This window comes from Benincasa hispida, chromosome 10 (assembly GCF_009727055.1).
Source record: "Benincasa hispida cultivar B227 chromosome 10, ASM972705v1, whole genome shotgun sequence".
Taxonomy (NCBI): Eukaryota; Viridiplantae; Streptophyta; class Magnoliopsida; order Cucurbitales; family Cucurbitaceae; genus Benincasa; species Benincasa hispida.
The window spans coordinates 32,665,239-32,682,970 of NC_052358.1; the positions used below are offsets into that span (position 1 = coordinate 32,665,239).

Below are 17,732 nucleotides of genomic sequence, written 5' to 3' on the forward strand. Positions count from 1 at the left end.
TTTTATTATATGTTTTTTTTATTTGACATTTCAGCTGGTGTTGTTGGCTAACAAAAATGTAGAGTCCACTCAAATCCTTCTGATTAGATTTGTCATAATTCATAATTAGGATTTTTATGGGACACTAGAACTGACCAAACCAAAACAATTGACAGAATTGAATCGAATCGAATCAAAATTTTGGTTTTTATATGAAAGCATCGATTTGATTTAAAATTTTTAATCTAACCAAACCGAACCGAACACCACTAATTGTCCAATGTTTGTGGGTTTTATATATTGATTGTTATGAGCTGGTGAGCTATAGAAGCACATTTCAATGGGGGAATAAAAAATTCTGTTTTCCGTACCGTACGTATCTTTTTAGTGAATAAAAATTTAAGGATAGTTGATTGCTTTTGACCAATCATATATATGCTTCATACATACGTTTTATCATTCTATATAATAATACATAGCCGAGGAAAGGAAAAAATAACTCGATCAAAAGGGAAACCAGAAATGGGAGAAAATAGTAGTAGCACTGATATTAGTTCACTTGAAAAAACACCAACTTGGGTTGTTTCTATCTTTGCTTTCATTTTCTTTTTCTTAGCTTTTATCATTGAAACTTCTCTTCACCACCTTGCTCAGGTAAATACAGTACACCTTCAAACTTTGGATTTTTCATTTTTGTTTTCGTGTATCTATTGATCAATGAATTTTTCATATTTTTAAATTGTTTATGATCCTCAGTTTCTTAGGAAGAAGAGAATCAAATCGTTCGAGAGGGATTTGGGAAAGATCAAAACAAGTTAGAAAAATTAAATCAAACGCGACTAAACTCAAAAGTTTAAGAAGTTGATGAGTTACGATAAATTTAATCATTACAGAAATGATGAAGATGGGATTTGTGTCATTGCTTCTCACATTAACAGAATCGTCCATACCGAGTATATGTGTGAGCAAAGGGGTGGCGAAATCATTTCTTCCTTGCAGAGATATTGCTATGGAGTACTCATCCATGGAACCAGTTGTTTTCACTTCCAAAAATCAAACTTTAGGTTCCATCTCACCCACCACTCTACTCAATTCAGACCAAATTGATCATTGTGAGTCAAAGGTACTTCAATTATTCACAACATTATTTAAATTTTCAACCTTTTTTTAATCACATAAAAAGCAGTTAAATACTAATAATATCATTTTGGGATAAATTTTGATTTAGGGAATGGTTTCTTTGATATCGAGGGAAGGAGTTTCGCAGCTGAATTTCTTAATCTCCATTTTGGCTGTGTTTCATGTTCTCTATTGTATCTTCACAATGTGTCTAGGGATTGCCAAGGTATCATTTCAATACATAACCAAAATTATCTCTAGAAATTATTATTATTATTTTTTTAATCATGGATTTAGTTTTTTTTTTTTTTTTTTTTGAAATCTTTATATTATGAGTTTTCATATAAAAAAACTAAAATTTGAAAACTATATTGGTTGACAGATAAGAAAATGGAAAGAATGGGAGAAGGAGACTCAAGCTCTTGATTATCAGATTGCCAATGGTATTTCTTTTTATACAATATGGATGTTGGATGGTCAAAGTCTTATTTCAATTTAAAATAACATTGGAAAAAAAAAGTTGTTTTCAAATATAAAAAAATAACGAAAATATTTACAAAATATAGTAAAATTTTAGAATTATCGATGATAGACACCGATAGACACAGTGTCTATCAGTGATATTGATAGACACTGATAGAAATCTAACAATATCTATCATTGATAGTTCTAAAATTTTGCTATATCTTATAAATATTTTTAACAGTTTTATCATTTGAAATAATTTCTTAAAAAAAAAAATTTATGAATTTATTCCTATATATGTATTATTAATTAGTAGACTCTTCCATAAAAATTAAAAAGTATTGGGGTATGAGATTAATGAATGAAAATATTCAGATCCAAGGAGATTTCGACTGATACGGCAAACATCTATGGGGAAAAGACATCTAAATTTCTATGCCACTCATCCACTCCTAATTTGGCCTGTAATTTCATTTTACTTCATCTCATAATTCATTGTTTTAGACTTATATATATATATATCTCAATTTAGTGACGTTATTTTACTTATTATTCCACATTTAATTTCTTTAAATTTTTGTTTATATAACTTTATAAGGTTTGTTTTATAAGACAATTTAGTGGCTCCATTTCAAACTCCGATTATTTCACTCTACGCAATGGCTTCATTGTGGTAAGCACATTTTTTTTAAGAACACAGCTCAATATCTTTCATTTTATAATCTAATTTGTTTTTTTTTTTTTTTTTTTAATGTGTTTTTCATAGTCCAACATTGCTGGAGGGTCTGACTTCAATTTCCAGAAGTTTCTTCATAGAGCTTTTGATCATGATTTTGTGCAAGTTATTCAAATCAGGTTAAAAAAACAATTAGAAATAATTATAATAGATTGATTATTGCTTGTTTATTGTGGAATTTTAGATGGTTACTCTCTTGATATTGTGTTTGGGCATTGGTTATTTATTTCAGGTTTTGGATATGGATATTCTCCATTCTTTTTATATTTTTTAGTGCACATGGTGAGATATTCTACCCTCCATCACCATATCTCTTTATTGTTTTGACTTTATAAATATATAATAATAATAATTTCATAAACGGATCGGTCGATTAGTTCAAGAAATCTAATTCATCCAAGTCAAATTTGACCATCTCCTTTCAAGAAAAATATAATGGATTGGAGGACCATAAATATTCTAAAAAATGCATAAATTCCCACATCTTAATAACAATAATTTCACTTCATTGTGATTATCACGTTAAAGTATATACTATTGATAATGGTTAAATTTATTCTAACTCATGAATTTAAGATTTTGTCTTCAGTGGTAATTAAATATGATACCAGGACTCCACTTGCTGCCAAGCTAGTCAAACAAAACCCATTAACTTAACCTTTTTGTTACAGTAATGATTTAATAGAGGTTGAAATATATATTATTTTGATTTTGCATTTGGGACTAATTTTTTTTTACTGTCTATACTTTCAAATGTCTTAATATAATTTATGTACCCTCGATAAATCTTAAAATTAGTCTGTAATGTAATTTATGTACTTTCGATAAATCTTAAAATTAATCTGTACTGTTAATGTATTGTCAACTTTTTTTTTAAAAAATAATAGTAAAAAAATTTCGTCTTCCCTCTATAGATTTGAAAATGGATAGTGTCAAAACAGTTTTTTTTTATCTACATTGCATTCTTATATCAAATTTGAAAAAAGAAAAAAACTCTTTTTGAACTTTAGCCCTAGTTTTTTGGTCTAGAGATGATATAACATGACATATTGATTGAAAGTTGTATATATTTAATTAAATCACTCTACCATACTAGTATATTTGAGAGTGATTTTAATCAATTTTTATTATTTTCAAAATTCCTCAAGAATGCTTTAATCTTTTCAAATTAGTTTTAATAATATAATAAAGGGTTAGTTTGAAATATAAGAATATGAACCAAAATATTTACAAATATAACAAAATTTAATTGTCTATCTGCAATAGATGACGATAGACTGTGATAAACTACTATCTGTGTTTATCTATGTCATGATAGACACAGATAATAGTCTATTGCGGTCCATCGCAGATAGCTTGTGATATTTTGCTATTTTTTATAAATATTTTCAGTAGTTTTGTTATTCAAAATAATTTTCTTATAAAAAATATGGTTAAAAGTGAAAAATTAAATGCATGTTTCGTAGTGATTTCAAATATGAGAAAAGTGATTTCAACCATTTTAAATTCAATCCCAAACATGCGCTAATATTAGTTTTACCATATTTAGAGCCCATTCGGATTGATTTGAGAAGAAAATGTTTTTCTAAAAAAATTATTTTTATTTAAATATTTTTGATAAAAACTGATTAAAATATACTAGAAAAATTATTTTGAGCGATTTCTAAACACTCTAACTTCTTCCAAAATAATTTATTTTTTAAATTAAACATTTGAAAATGTATTTCAAATACATCTCTAGTCTATATGATTGTGAGTCTTATATTTAAATTTTTTCATTAATTGATTTTTGTGCAGAGTTCTACAACTATTATTGGCTCCCATTCATCCCATTAGTGGTAAGGACTAAACTCTCCACAACGAAAAAAAAAAAAATAGTGAAAGAAAGAAAGTTGCATTACTTTTTAACTTGTAAACCAAAAATACATTATTTTTTCCATATGGCTTCATTGTTTGTGACAATTTGAAAAGATTGTAGTAATTGTGGGAACAAAGCTGGAAGTGATTATAACAAAAATGTGTCTAGAAAGCAGCAGAAGGAAGCCTGTGAGCAGAGGAGCATTTGTAGTGAAGCCTCACGATCAACTCTTCTGGTTTAGTAAACCCAACTGGCTTCTCCATCTAATCCAATTCGTCCTAATTCAGGTAATTAAGATCTCGTTTCATAATGATTTCGTTCTTTGTTTTCTACTTTGAAATTTCTGCTTGTTTCCCTCTAATTTATTATGAATTTTACCTATCTTAAGAGAACCATTGAATTCTTTGTTAGAAGAGAAAAAGGTGTGAATGACACAAGCGTGAAGGAAAGTGATAATATCATTTAACTTGTTACGAAATCAACAAATAAAAAATATATAAAACGCAAAATATAGAAGATCTGTACATAGATTTACGTGATTTACTAATAATGTATTAGTTACGTCAATGGGACAAAGGGAGAACAATTTTATTAGAGAGAATGATAATGAATGACATCTCTAGAGTTTAGAGAATTTATATAGCATACTCCACTAAATCCTAGGTCATAAATGTAAATTACATAAAGATGGAAAATATGTAAATAACTTAGTTTCAGAGGTGTTTCCACCAAACCCCCCACCAGTGAGTCCCCCGTACTTGGTCATTCGAAGTGTTACATATAAGATTCAATGCATTCCAACAAACACTACAAGAAATTTGACTTCTCCCGACGTCACATTTCCTCGAAAAAGTGTAGAAAACGCATCGGGAGAGCCTCTCCCGACGAATAAAGGGTCATCGGGAGAAACTCGTCGGGAGAGGATCTCCCAACGCATTTTAAAACGGCGTTGGGAACTCCCGACGCCTTATATGTGCATCGGGAGTTCCTCGACTAACTCCCGACACCGTTTTAAAGTGCGTCGGGAGATCCTCTACTCCCAATGGTTGTTCTATGCGTCCGGAGTTCCAGAACTCCCGACGGTTTTATTTAATGCGTCGGGAGATACAAGAACTCCCGATGTAGTAATATATGCGTGGGGAGTTCATTCATTAGTTGAAAATTGTCTATCGAATATTTTTAATCTATCGTTTGTAATTTTTTAAAATTTGATCTGAATAACCTGTAAAACATAGTAAACCAAATAAAGATTCACATAATTAAACAACGAAAATGAAGTTCATATTATAACAAGTAAATAAAAAATTACAATATCCAAATGAAGTCGATACTAGAAGTTTATAAACATTCATATCACAAATACATAAAAGAAATAAAATCAAAACAACGTCTAGAACACAACATCTTCAACAATTATCCTAGCTCATCTCCGAACAGCATTCTACAATAAAACAAAAACATTCAAATGTTATATCAGTAAACATCCACAATACATTCAAACTTCAATACGAGTGGTAATGAAACTCTACATAACCCCATGACAATCATGTAACCTTCCGAACATAAAAAACACACAAAACGAGTAAACAATGACCAACACATATAAAACTCAAACTTTGTCCACAAAATGGTTTAACTCAATCTCAACCCACCCCCCAACAACACATTAAACTTCGTAAACATTCATAAACACACAAGAACTCCGAGTTCAAAGACAAGATGGGTGTAATGAAACTCTACCCACCCCCACGACAAACATGGAACCTCCCGATCATAAAAAACACACAAAACGAGTAAACAATGACCAACACACATAAAACTCAAACTTTGTCCCCAAAATGGTTTAACCCAATCTCAACTCTTTCCCCCCCACCCCCTCCCCCACCACAACACATTAAACTTCGTAAACATTCATAAATACATAAGAACTTCAAGTTCAAGGACAAGACGGGTGTAATGAAACTCTACCCACCCCCCACGACAAAACAACAAAAAACACATCAAAATCCAGTTGTTTGGCTACCATAACTACAGGATAGCCAACAATTCTTTATCATAAAACTACTTAAGACATAACTACTTTGTTACCATAACTGCAGGATAGCAACATATTAGACAACTAAATAATGTAGTAATCATACCTAATTTGATGGGTCTCCTCTCTGTGATCGTATCATGTCTTCAATCATTTTTTTCATTTCTTCCGTTTGCCTTGCATGATCCTCTTTCATTTGTTTCTGAACGTCTTCAAGATCCTTAATTCTCAACTGAGACTGTTAGAAATTGGCTCTCAATTCCTCCATTCCCATCTCCGTTCCCTGAGTACATGACGAGCTTGAGGAGATGCTACTCTTTCTTGACTTAGGCTTAGGGCCCCAACCTAGGCCTTTTGAATATCCGGGTCGTCTACCTAAAATCGTCTCACAGATTTCATCCCCTGTTAGTGGTTGAGAACTTTCTAGAGTGGGGCTAGATTGTAATTCCAACATTTGATGCTAGACATATTAATTAAATGGGTAAGAACGAGCGACTAAAGTTAAAAATGAAAAACAACACGATAGTTAAGCAAAAAATGTTACATATGCATTTTCAGCTGCCTCGTTCATAAACTTGCCACCTTTAGAGTGCATTTTCAGCTGCTTTCATCTATTCTACATCTTTTAAAATTTACAAACCTATTGGACACAAAATTTAAAGTTTAATTTTCTATTAGATACAAAATTTAGTTTTATGTCTAGTAGATTCTTTAAACTTTTTTAAAAATATTAAATGGGTTAGAGACCTATTAAGTACCAAATTGGAGGTTTAAAGATTTATTTTATATTTTTTAGATTTATAGATTTATTAGACACAAACATATAAGCACAAAAAAGTTCATATACTAAAAATAGCACATAGCATCTATGTACTAATTTTCTTTGTCCTTTCAAGGAAAGTTCGAAATGTTAAATCATGCATGCTTAGGCTCCAAATAACCAATGTCATATCATTTTTTAGACATAAAGATAGTGTTGTAATCAACTTGAAACTTAAAAAAATGTAATTTGTTTATCTCTAACGAATTATGACATGTTCGTTATAAAATTACTCTAGACTTTCAGAGAATTGTAAAACAAATAAATGATGCAAAATTGACGAGATCTTAACAAAAGCCACATGCACCGATATTGGATGATAAATATGTGCATTAGTTAAAATTTAAAATTTGTATCAAAGTTGATATTATTGAAATCTAGTAAAATTGACACAATCTTTAACATTGTCTTTTTTTTATTAGTGGGTTAATTAATTGTAATATTTATCAAAGTTGAGGTCTAATTTGATTAAATTGAAAGTCGCGAATAGAAATGGATACACACATTTGAATGGGCATGATTTGTACAAAAGGATGTGAAATGATGATTTAAATAAATATACAAGAGAAAATAAAATGAGAAGATTACTGGCGGCGGCGGTGGGTGGTTGAAGGCGGTGGCTGAATGAGACAAGGAGACGACGACGGTGGCGGGCAGTTGATTGCAGCTGCTGACCGAAGGGAGGAGCCGCGATGGTGAAAAAAGAGGGGAAAATGGGAGAGGGAGGGAGAGAAGTGGGGCGGCGGCGGTTAAAAGATGGGAAAATGGGAGAGGGAGGGAGAAGAGTGGGGGGAACTGGCAGCAAGGGAAGGAGCGGCGTGGGGAGGAGGTGGGGCGCGAGGAGCTGGCGGCGCGGGGAGGAGCGGCACGGGGAGAAGCGGTGGAGTGACGCGGGGAGGAGCGGTAGAGCGACACGGGGAGGAGCGGTGGAGCGACGTGGGGAGCGGTGGGGGTGTGGGTTAGGGTTTTAGGGAAAAAAGGGGAAAAGAAATGGGGAAGAATCTTGTTGTCGCCCGAAGGACGTCGGGAGAGCCGTCGGGAGTTCCAAACCTATTTTTAATCGTCGGGAGTTTCTAAGAGCCTTTGGAACTCCTGACGACTGTTTTAGTCGTCGAGAGTTCTCAGGAACTCCCGATGAGCCTTTATGGCGTCGGGAGAGACGGTCTCTCCCGACGACCAAACTCCTGACGCTCGATTTAGGCGTTGGGAAAACTCGTTTTTCTTGTAGTGAAATCTCCAATTTGAAAATTATATCATAGATAACATATGTACTAGATGCAACATTAAAAACATTATCAGACGTATCCAAACTTCTCTCTTATGCCTCATAGTGTCCCAGAAGGGACCACTAATAATTCATAACATTAATAGCAAGTCCAAGTAATGATGGAACATGACATGTGAAATCGACTTGGTGAACATATCAATAGAATTATCAGCAGCACCAATTTTCATCACCTTAACCCTCTGCTCACTTCTCAAGAGAAGTGATATCTTATGTCTATGTACTTGTCTTCTCATGATGAACTTGATTCTTGGCTAGACATATTTCATTCAAACTATGATAATAAACAATAGCTTGAACATGATGTAAATCAAGATGACCAATAAGCCCTCTCAATTAGATTCCCTTTTTATAAAGAAGAAATCAGAAGCTTCTATCAAGGTCATGTACTCTGCTTTAGTAGTAGACAAAGTAACTGTAGGCTATAAGGTTGCCTTCCAACTAACAACGGAACCACCCAGAGCGAACACATAACCAGTCATAGACCTCTTACTATCAACATCACCAGCATAATGAGAATCAAAATAACCAGTAATTGAGTGCTTTTTATCATTCCCATAAAAGAAACTAACATTGGACGTACCTCTAAGGTAATGAAAAGTTCTCTTAACAGCCTATCAATGTTCTTTTCCAGATTGGCCCATGAACTTGCTGACAACACTAACAACATAAGCAAGATCGGGCATAGTACAAACCATAGCATACATAATATTTCCCACTGTACTAGCATACAAAATTTGAGACATGTACTTCTTCTCAGCTTCATACTGTGGTGAAAGTACCAAGTAAAAATGAGCATGCAGTACTGGGAGTATCTATAGGCATAATTGATAACATACCAAACTTGGATAATATCTTCTGAATATATTCTTTTTGTGATAGGAAAAGCTTGTTTTGATTGTTGTCTCTATACATCTCCCCAAATTTTCTCAACAGCATGCAAATCCTTCATATTAAACTCACCATTGAGAAAATCCTTCAACTTTTGAATATCAAACTTGGACTTAGAAGTTATGAGCACATCATATACATATACAAACATATAAACCATTGAACCACCATTAGCTTTGTTGTGATACACACAACAACCATACGAACTCCTATTATAACCAAGTCTAACAATATAGCTATCAAACTACTTCTACATGACCTTGGAGACTACTTTAGTCCATACAAGGACTTCTCCAACTTGCAAACATAATTTCTTTGTTTGGACATTGGAACCCATATGGCTGGGTCATATAAATCTTTTCTTCTAGCTTTCTATGTAAGAAAGTTGTCTTCACATCTAGTTGCTCAAGTTCTAAATTCCAATGTGCTAACATAGCAAGTAACACCCTGATAGAAGTATGTCTCATTACTAGTAAGAATATCTCATTATAATCAACTCCTTCTCTTTGAGTGAACCTTCTAACAACAACTCAAGCTTTATACTTAACACTCTTTATAGGTGAGATTCCTTCTATCTTTTTCTTCTTCTTTCTTGAAGACCCATTTATAAGTGATAGTTTGTCTCTCCTTAGGTTGTTTAACTAACTACCAAGTCTAATTTTTATCAAGAGATTCCATCTCATCCCCTTTAGCAATAAACCATTGAATGTCTCACTTCATGCAACAACTTCTTTATAGGTGGATGGTTCATGAGGATCCACCTTTTTAACATTTTGTAGTGCAAAAATTCACCATATCTTAAACACCATACCTCTTTAGAGGCCCGACACCAACTCTTCTAGATTTATCATGAGCTATACTTGGCCGATTACTAATGGACTCAAATTCTCAGGGACAGCAACTTCTGAAATTTTCGTCACTTTAGTTTTTGGCAGCATGACAGTTTTTATAGTAACATGTTAATCTTTTTCACCTTGGTGTTGGAATTTACTCACAGCTTAAGTGAATTGCATCTCCACTTGTTTATCAACACCTATGTATAACTCTACTCTTAGAAGGTGACCATACTTTATATCCCTTAACTCAATCCCCAAAATCCACAATATACTCTTTTTAGCTCTCGACTCTAATTTACCCTCATTAACATGATAGTAGACAATACAACAAAAAATTCTTAATAAAGACTAATTTGCAAGATTATCATATCATACCTTATAAGGCATTTTACAATCAATAACTGAGTGAAGTCCACAGTTAATCAGATAACATGTTGTATTTACTGCTTTTGCTCAAAACCTTGTAGCCAACCTAGCATTACAGAGCATGCACCTCGCTCTCTCCAACAATGTCTAATTCATAAATTCTATAACCTCATTCTATTGTAGAGTATCCCTTATAGTATGATAACGAATAATAACCCTCAGCTTTACATAACTCATTCAACTCAGACCCACAGAATTCCAGACTTTTATCAATTCACAGCTTTTTGAACTTCTTCCCAGTTTGCTTTTTAATCAATGTCTCTTCCACTGCTTGAAGTTCTTGAAGACTTCATTTTCATGCTTCATCATAAATACCAAAATTATTCTTGAGTAATCGTCAATTATAGACATAGAATAACTACTGCCTCCAATAGACTCAACCTTGAAAAGGCCCCAACAGTCTGAATGGATGTAATCAATTGTTCCTTTTGTACGATGAACACCCCTTGAAAACTTATTATGATGAAGCTTCTCAAATACACAATGTTCACAGAATTCAAGATCCTGCATCTTGTACCCACACAAAAGATCCATCTTTGACAGAATTTGCATTCCTTTTTCACTTATGACTATGTCTTATATGCCACAACTTAGTTATATCTTCCTTGTTAATGATAGACGATGCAATAGCAACATAACCTATTATTATGGAACCTGAAAAAAAAAAAATACAATGTTCCATGTTTTATACCTCTTAGACGAACCACCACAAAACTCTATACATCGCCCCAACTTTACCTTTGAAATTGTAACTCTTACTATCGAGCACACTAAAAATATCAAACTCTTTGTCATTAATGGCATATGTCTAATCTCGTCCAAAGTGTAAAAGATATCATCATGTGTGTGTATCCTGAGTTGATTCCAACTCTCTTACACGCAACATCATTAACCATACTAATATTCCCTCCCTCTATTTGCTGATACGTTGAAGATCACTTTCTGTTTAGACATATATGATAAGATGTCCCAGAATCAAGAACCCACAGATTATCATAATGTGAATGTTCATTCACAACTAGGACTAGATCTCCTTCAGAATCTACCTCAACTTCTACAAGATCAAAATCAACTTGTGCAACAAAGGCAAAAGCTTACTTCTTTTCCTTTTTTACTTGTTGCCTTTCTAACTTAAGACACTTAGTTTTTCAATGGTCTTTTTCTTTATAGTAATGACAAAAGTAATTAGACTTAGAACCCTTGGACTTCGAAGACTTGTGGTCTAGCTTTCGATGTCCCTTGCTTTCCAGTAGTAGCTAACCTAAAGGTCTGGCTTTCTATACCTAAACTAACTTCATTATGATGGATCTCTCTTAAGCAGTGTGGACTTCACTTCTTCTAAAGTCAAAGTTTCTTTCTCTCCAATATAAGAGTCAACAAAATTATCATACGACAAAAGTAAAGACGTTAACAGAATTAAGGTATCATTCTCATCATTAACCTTAATCTCTATGTTACACTGATCTAACAAAATTTTATATAACTCATTAAGACGATCTCGAAGAGACGTACCTTCCTACATACGTAGAGGATACAAACGTTGCTTCATAAATAACTTCTTGGTTAAAGACTTTGTCATGTAAAAACTTTTCAACTTCAACTAAAGACCAACTTCAATTTCTTCATATGTGACCTCAATGATGACATCATCATCCAAACATAGCATGGATGTTGAATGAGCCTTCTCCTCCAGAATCTGTCATTCTTTGTCATCCGCAACTGCCTTCTTTGACTTATTAATTGGTGACGCCCAGAGCCCTTGCCGCTTCAGTAAGGATCGCATCGTGATCTACCATGGACCGAATTATTCCTCCATGTGAATTTTTCAATTTTCACGTTCACACCAGATATCTTTAAGTGTCGAAGTGATGCAGAATTTCAAACCTTAACAATTAGGCTCCGATACTAATTTGTTATGAAATCGACAAATAAAGAATACAAAAAACGTAAAATATAGATGATTGACACACAAATTTATGTTGTTCACTAACAATATGTTAGTTACATCCACGGGACAGAGAGAGAACAACTTTATTAGAAAGGATGCTACATAATACAAAAATGAATGGTGCCTCTATGGTTTTAAGAGTTTATATAGTACACTCTTCTAAACCCTAGGGTTATAAACTTAAATTACATAAAGATAACCATAGAATATCAATGGTTAAGAAACCATAAATATTACTATATTTTCATAACATCTAACACAAACAAAAACTCCTAAAGAACTCAATGGACACTATTGGTTACAAAATCTAAAATTCACAAATAAAGTTTAATACTTCCGATTAACTACACCCATGTTTTTTTTACAAAAATCATCAATAAAGAGAATGAATTATTTACTTTTACCATGAGACTCTGATTTGATCGCTCTACACACATCGACATAGATAAGTTCTAAAGGCTTATTTGCATGCCATAGATTCCTTTGGAAAACTACTCCAATGATGTTTTCCAAGTAGGCACCCTTCACACACTTGGTTCGACTTATGAATGTATGATAAACCTTGCACCATCTTCTTCTAACAAGTCTTCTAGACTTCTATAATTGAGGTGCCCGAACCGTAGATGCCATAGCCACGAAAAATCTTCATAACATGTCTCCAAGCATTTTGAAACATATCATTACATATATTCAAAGGAAAGATTCGGTTTTTGGTCATGAAGACTTTAGCAACAAGTCTCTCATGATCATCTCTCAAAATACAAACAATTATTTTTCATTTGAATTTGAAAACCTTTCTCTAATAATTTTCCTACACACAATATATTTTTTTTCTTTTCATATTGGGAATGTAATAAACATTTATAATATATTGATTTTGTCGATTTTTTAATTGAATAAGAAATTTACATATTTATTTGATGGCGACCAAAGAATTGTCTCCATAGGCAATATTACCTACTTTCATCTCGTTCAACTCTACAAACATCTAGTGGTTTCTACACATGTGATTTTAGGCTCTAGTGTCAAGATACCACTTGCTATCTTAACTCTCTTCGTCTCCCTTTGAAACCATGAATAAGGTCCCGTATTCTTCACATAATTGCGCTGCCCATTATGGGCTTTGAATGTGCTGATGATTGACCAGTCCTATTGCTTCTAATCCATCAACTTTGATTGAGATGAGTAAAACTCATTTGCATAGCGTTGATATTTATTACGATTATAAAATTTTACATAAGTTTATCTCTCTTGAACCTTCCACCACGTTTTCCACGACTTTGACCTCTTCTTCCTCTTGAGGATTCATTTGAGTTTTGAGAAACGTCAATGTTGGCATTACCTCTTCCACTATGCCCTCGACTATCACAACCTCTTCAGTGTCCACTACTAGTCTCCTCCTTGAATTTGAGTGGGAGAAGTTGTTCAACGATCTCCTTTTGCTCAATCTTTCTTTTTTTTTTCTCCTCATAGGCTTGTCAAATTGTTCAATCATAGGTATCAAGATCTTTTTTCTCCTCTATTGTCGTGGTGATGATCTCAAACTTATTATTTCGGCTTCATAGAACCTTTTCCATGATACGAACATCAACAATTTCTTCACCGTTTCGTCTCAATTGGTTGACAATAATAGTCATTACTTTGGTGTGATATTTCGCTATCACCTCATTCTCCTTCATCTGTAATGATTCAAAACTCACCACGTAAAGTTTATAGCTGTATCTTTTTTAATACGATCAGCTCATCTATGAGTCGATTGGAGGTTGTCTTATGCTGCCTTTGACGTTTCGGCATCGTAGATGGTTTCAAACTTGTCTCCATCAACTGATTGGTACAAGATATAGAGGGCTTTCTTGTCCTTCTTTCTTGTCTCTTTTAGTGTGTCTCTTTGCACTTAATGGGCTCCAGGTTCTGCCTTTTGGAAATTGTGCTCCACAATCCCCCACATGTCTTGTGCTCCTTGTAACGCTTTTATCTGAATGCTTCAGTTGTCATAGTTAAGCTTGGTAAGCATCGATAGTTGAAGTGAACTCATCCCATCATTGACCATTTTTCTCTCAAATTTGCTGCATGGCTTTGATATAATTTTATTACAAGAGAAAAAGGCATGAATGACACAAGTGCTAAGAAAGTGATAATTTCTTTTAACTAAACATGTCTCTAAATATGCTTACAAAAGATACCTATAGAATCTGAATGGTTAAGAAACCATAAATTTTACAAAATGCTCATAACTTCTAACACAAATAAAACTCCCAAAGAACTCAATGGACACTTCACAAATTCAAAGGTCACAAATAAAATTTAATGATAAAACTTCCATATTCTCAACGTTTCTAGTCAAAATTTTAAAACAAAAACAAGATTTTTTTAATACTATTTTTAATTTCAAAACTTAACTTAGTTTTTAAGAATGTCACTAGAAAGGGGGATAAACTTAGATTTTCATAAACAAAAAAATCGAATTAAGTCCCTTTTTGAAAACCATTTCATTTTTTGTTTTTTATTTTTAAATTTTGTGCTTTTTTTCTGACCACTTTTATTTACCTTGATTTTCATTATTTCTAACTAGACACTTGAATTTTAGTTAGATCCAAAAATTAAAGATAAGTTTTTCTAAAATTACTATTATTTTACTTTTCAAAACTTGGTTTAGTTTTTTAAATCACACTTAAAAAAAAGTAGATAATAAAGAAAAAAGAAACAGTAAGTTAAAATGGCATTTATAAGGCTTAATTTTCAAAAACTAAATATTGGTTATCAACCAGGATCTTCATTTATATTTTTCTCGTTTCTAAATGTATGCATATTTCCTTCCAATTTTGTTACTACTTTTCTTAAAGAAACAATTGGATAATTTTTACACAAATTTCAAAAAACTAAAAGCAAGTTTATGAACACTACTTTTGTTTTAATTTTCTAAACTTAATATGAACTTTAAAACATTGGTAAAAAAAAGTGAATAACAGGACACAGAATCATTTGGTAGAATCAGTGCTTTATATGCTTAATTTAAAAAAAAAAATTAAAATCAAATGATTACCAAAAATAATTTGCATCAAAGAATATTTTTAATTGTCCGGGTATGCATTTTTATTTTAGCACATACCAAGTCTGAATTGTACGCAGGCTATAATAAATTATAACAAATATAAGGAGTTGATGGAATTATAACTTAAATTTATATCAATGGCAGAACTCATTTCAGCTGGCATTTTTCACGTGGACATGGGTATGTATAAATTAAAGCAAAGCAAAGCAAACTTGATATATATTTTTTTAAGTGTGTTTGGAAGAAATGAAAATTTAAGATGATAGTGTATTTGGTAGAACAGTTTGAGTTTGGGATAAAATCATGCTTCAGTAGAAGGAAGGAAGATATTGCAATCAGGATTGGGATGGGCCTTGGAGTTCAATTGCTTTGTGGATATGTCACCCTCCCTCTTTATGCACTTGTTACTCAGGTATGTATATATATATCTATCTTGCCTAGCTAAATCTTATGCTTGTTAACTTGTAAGAAGGCACCGAGATTCGAGAATATATTAAGGGTTGTTTGATAGACAATTTGGATTATGTTTTAGTATTTTCAGATTGGTCGAATTCACGAGGGCATGTTTATGATAAGGGATTTTCTTTCCTTTTTTTAAAATCATAATTCACAACGTTGATGTGTGGAATAATAATGTGGTGTAGATGGGAACAAGACTAAAGAGGACTGTATTCACAGATAGCATAGTTGAAGGGCTAAAAAAGTGGCAGAAAAGGTCAAAACGAAGCCTTTCCAACAAGCCATCAACTTCAAAATCAACTTCTTTCCATTCTTACAGTCATAGGCATTATCAGATGAAGGAAGAAGAAGAAGCAAAACTAGAGCAAGGAGGATGTAACAGTAATGGAGGTTCTGATGAAGCCATTATTGTTGAGGCTTCTTCTTCTACTTCACAAAACAGCACTCAAAAGGAAAACCCTAAAGTGGGAATGAAACCGAACTACGATGGAGAGATCTCATTTGCTAGAACATGGAAAGAAATGGAGATTAATTAAGTGGATTGGAGAACAGCCTCATAGTCCTGTTTATATTTACTTTCTTAAATGTATATAATATATGGATATATCATCTTTAAATGTAGCATGTGATCTAGTTTCACAATTAAATGAAATAAGCGGATTTTTTTATGCATGGTTTCGTTGTTTTGATGCGAACTCGAAGTTGCACACCCACAGATTTGTTGAGAGTTCCATACATCAAAAAGAATGACGAGGATTCACCTCGTAATCCTTAAAAATAATGAAATTTTGGAATGTGGTTCCTCACACAGAACTCAGATGACACACAAAATGTCCTAGCAAAGTCAAAGAAACCATAACAAAGCAACAAAGAGCAAATCAAGAATTAACACACAGGATTATTAGCCTAGTTCAGTGATGAACCACCTATGTTTGGGGGAAGGTATGCTCGGGAAAGATAATCCACTAATATATAAAAGTCAAGCGATTACAACATTGTATTTATCTGTAAATAGCAAAGATTACAATGACACACGTAGAACCGAACTTAGCCAATCACCTAGGCTTCCACTAGATGTGAGATTCCATCTCACTCGAACTTAGGTTCCCCCTAAGTATGAGTATATTAGTCCCTTTAAGTATGTTAGACTCCCTCTAACTCATTGATATCTTTTCTTCTGTTTGTGAACTCCCTTCATGTGAGAACTTAGACTCCCCCTAATTCTTAAGAATTAACTTCTCGATGAATAATACATTAGGCTTCCTTTAAGGTGTGAGAAATCTTTCTCAATCAGTAATATCTTAGGCTCCCCCTAAGACCAAACAACCTTCGTTGCTATGCAGCGCTCACTATAAGAGCAATTAAAGAACGTGTGGCCACAACCACAACATAAAATTTTCTACTTGAATTCAATGCAATGCAGTAAATTTTTCTATAAAACACACTTAAGGATCTCAGAAAATAATATATATGGCAACTCTGGTATGAGAACTTCTTAAACTTAAATAGCACTGCAGAATGATGGAAAAAATCCTCACATAACATTGACAATTCACTAAAAGAAAACATCTCAAAGGAAATATTTTGCAAAATAATTTAAATAAGAAAAGAAATATTCTGCAGAGTTGTCACCTAAAAGAACAACCTCTGAGACAATTACCCACAAGGAAAAAAACCAAGACAACTCCTAAATAGCTCAAGAAGACAGGGTTAGAAAACTTAAACAAATATATTTAGTCAATATCACATTTCTAATAAATAATAAATGACTTACTCCTCTTTTGTTAATTGTTTTGATAATGAAACCTAAAAGATCATGTAAA

At 32.9% G+C, this 17,732-nt stretch overlaps 1 protein-coding gene across 1 annotated transcript; it reads left to right on the plus strand.

Annotated features, from left to right (window-relative positions):
- The first annotated feature begins 501 nt into the window (after positions 1–501).
- LOC120087853 (MLO-like protein 12) lies at positions 502–16,445 on the plus strand. Its single transcript, XM_039044808.1, has 14 exons — positions 502–633; positions 736–793; positions 873–1,102; positions 1,208–1,324; positions 1,481–1,541; positions 1,939–2,027; positions 2,162–2,236; positions 2,330–2,418; positions 2,532–2,581; positions 4,097–4,137; positions 4,271–4,444; positions 15,595–15,630; positions 15,734–15,862; positions 16,095–16,445. The coding sequence occupies exons 1-14, from the start codon at positions 502–504 to the stop codon at positions 16,443–16,445; spliced, it is 1,632 nt and encodes a 543-aa protein (XP_038900736.1).
- The last annotated feature ends 1,287 nt before the right edge of the window (positions 16,446–17,732 follow it).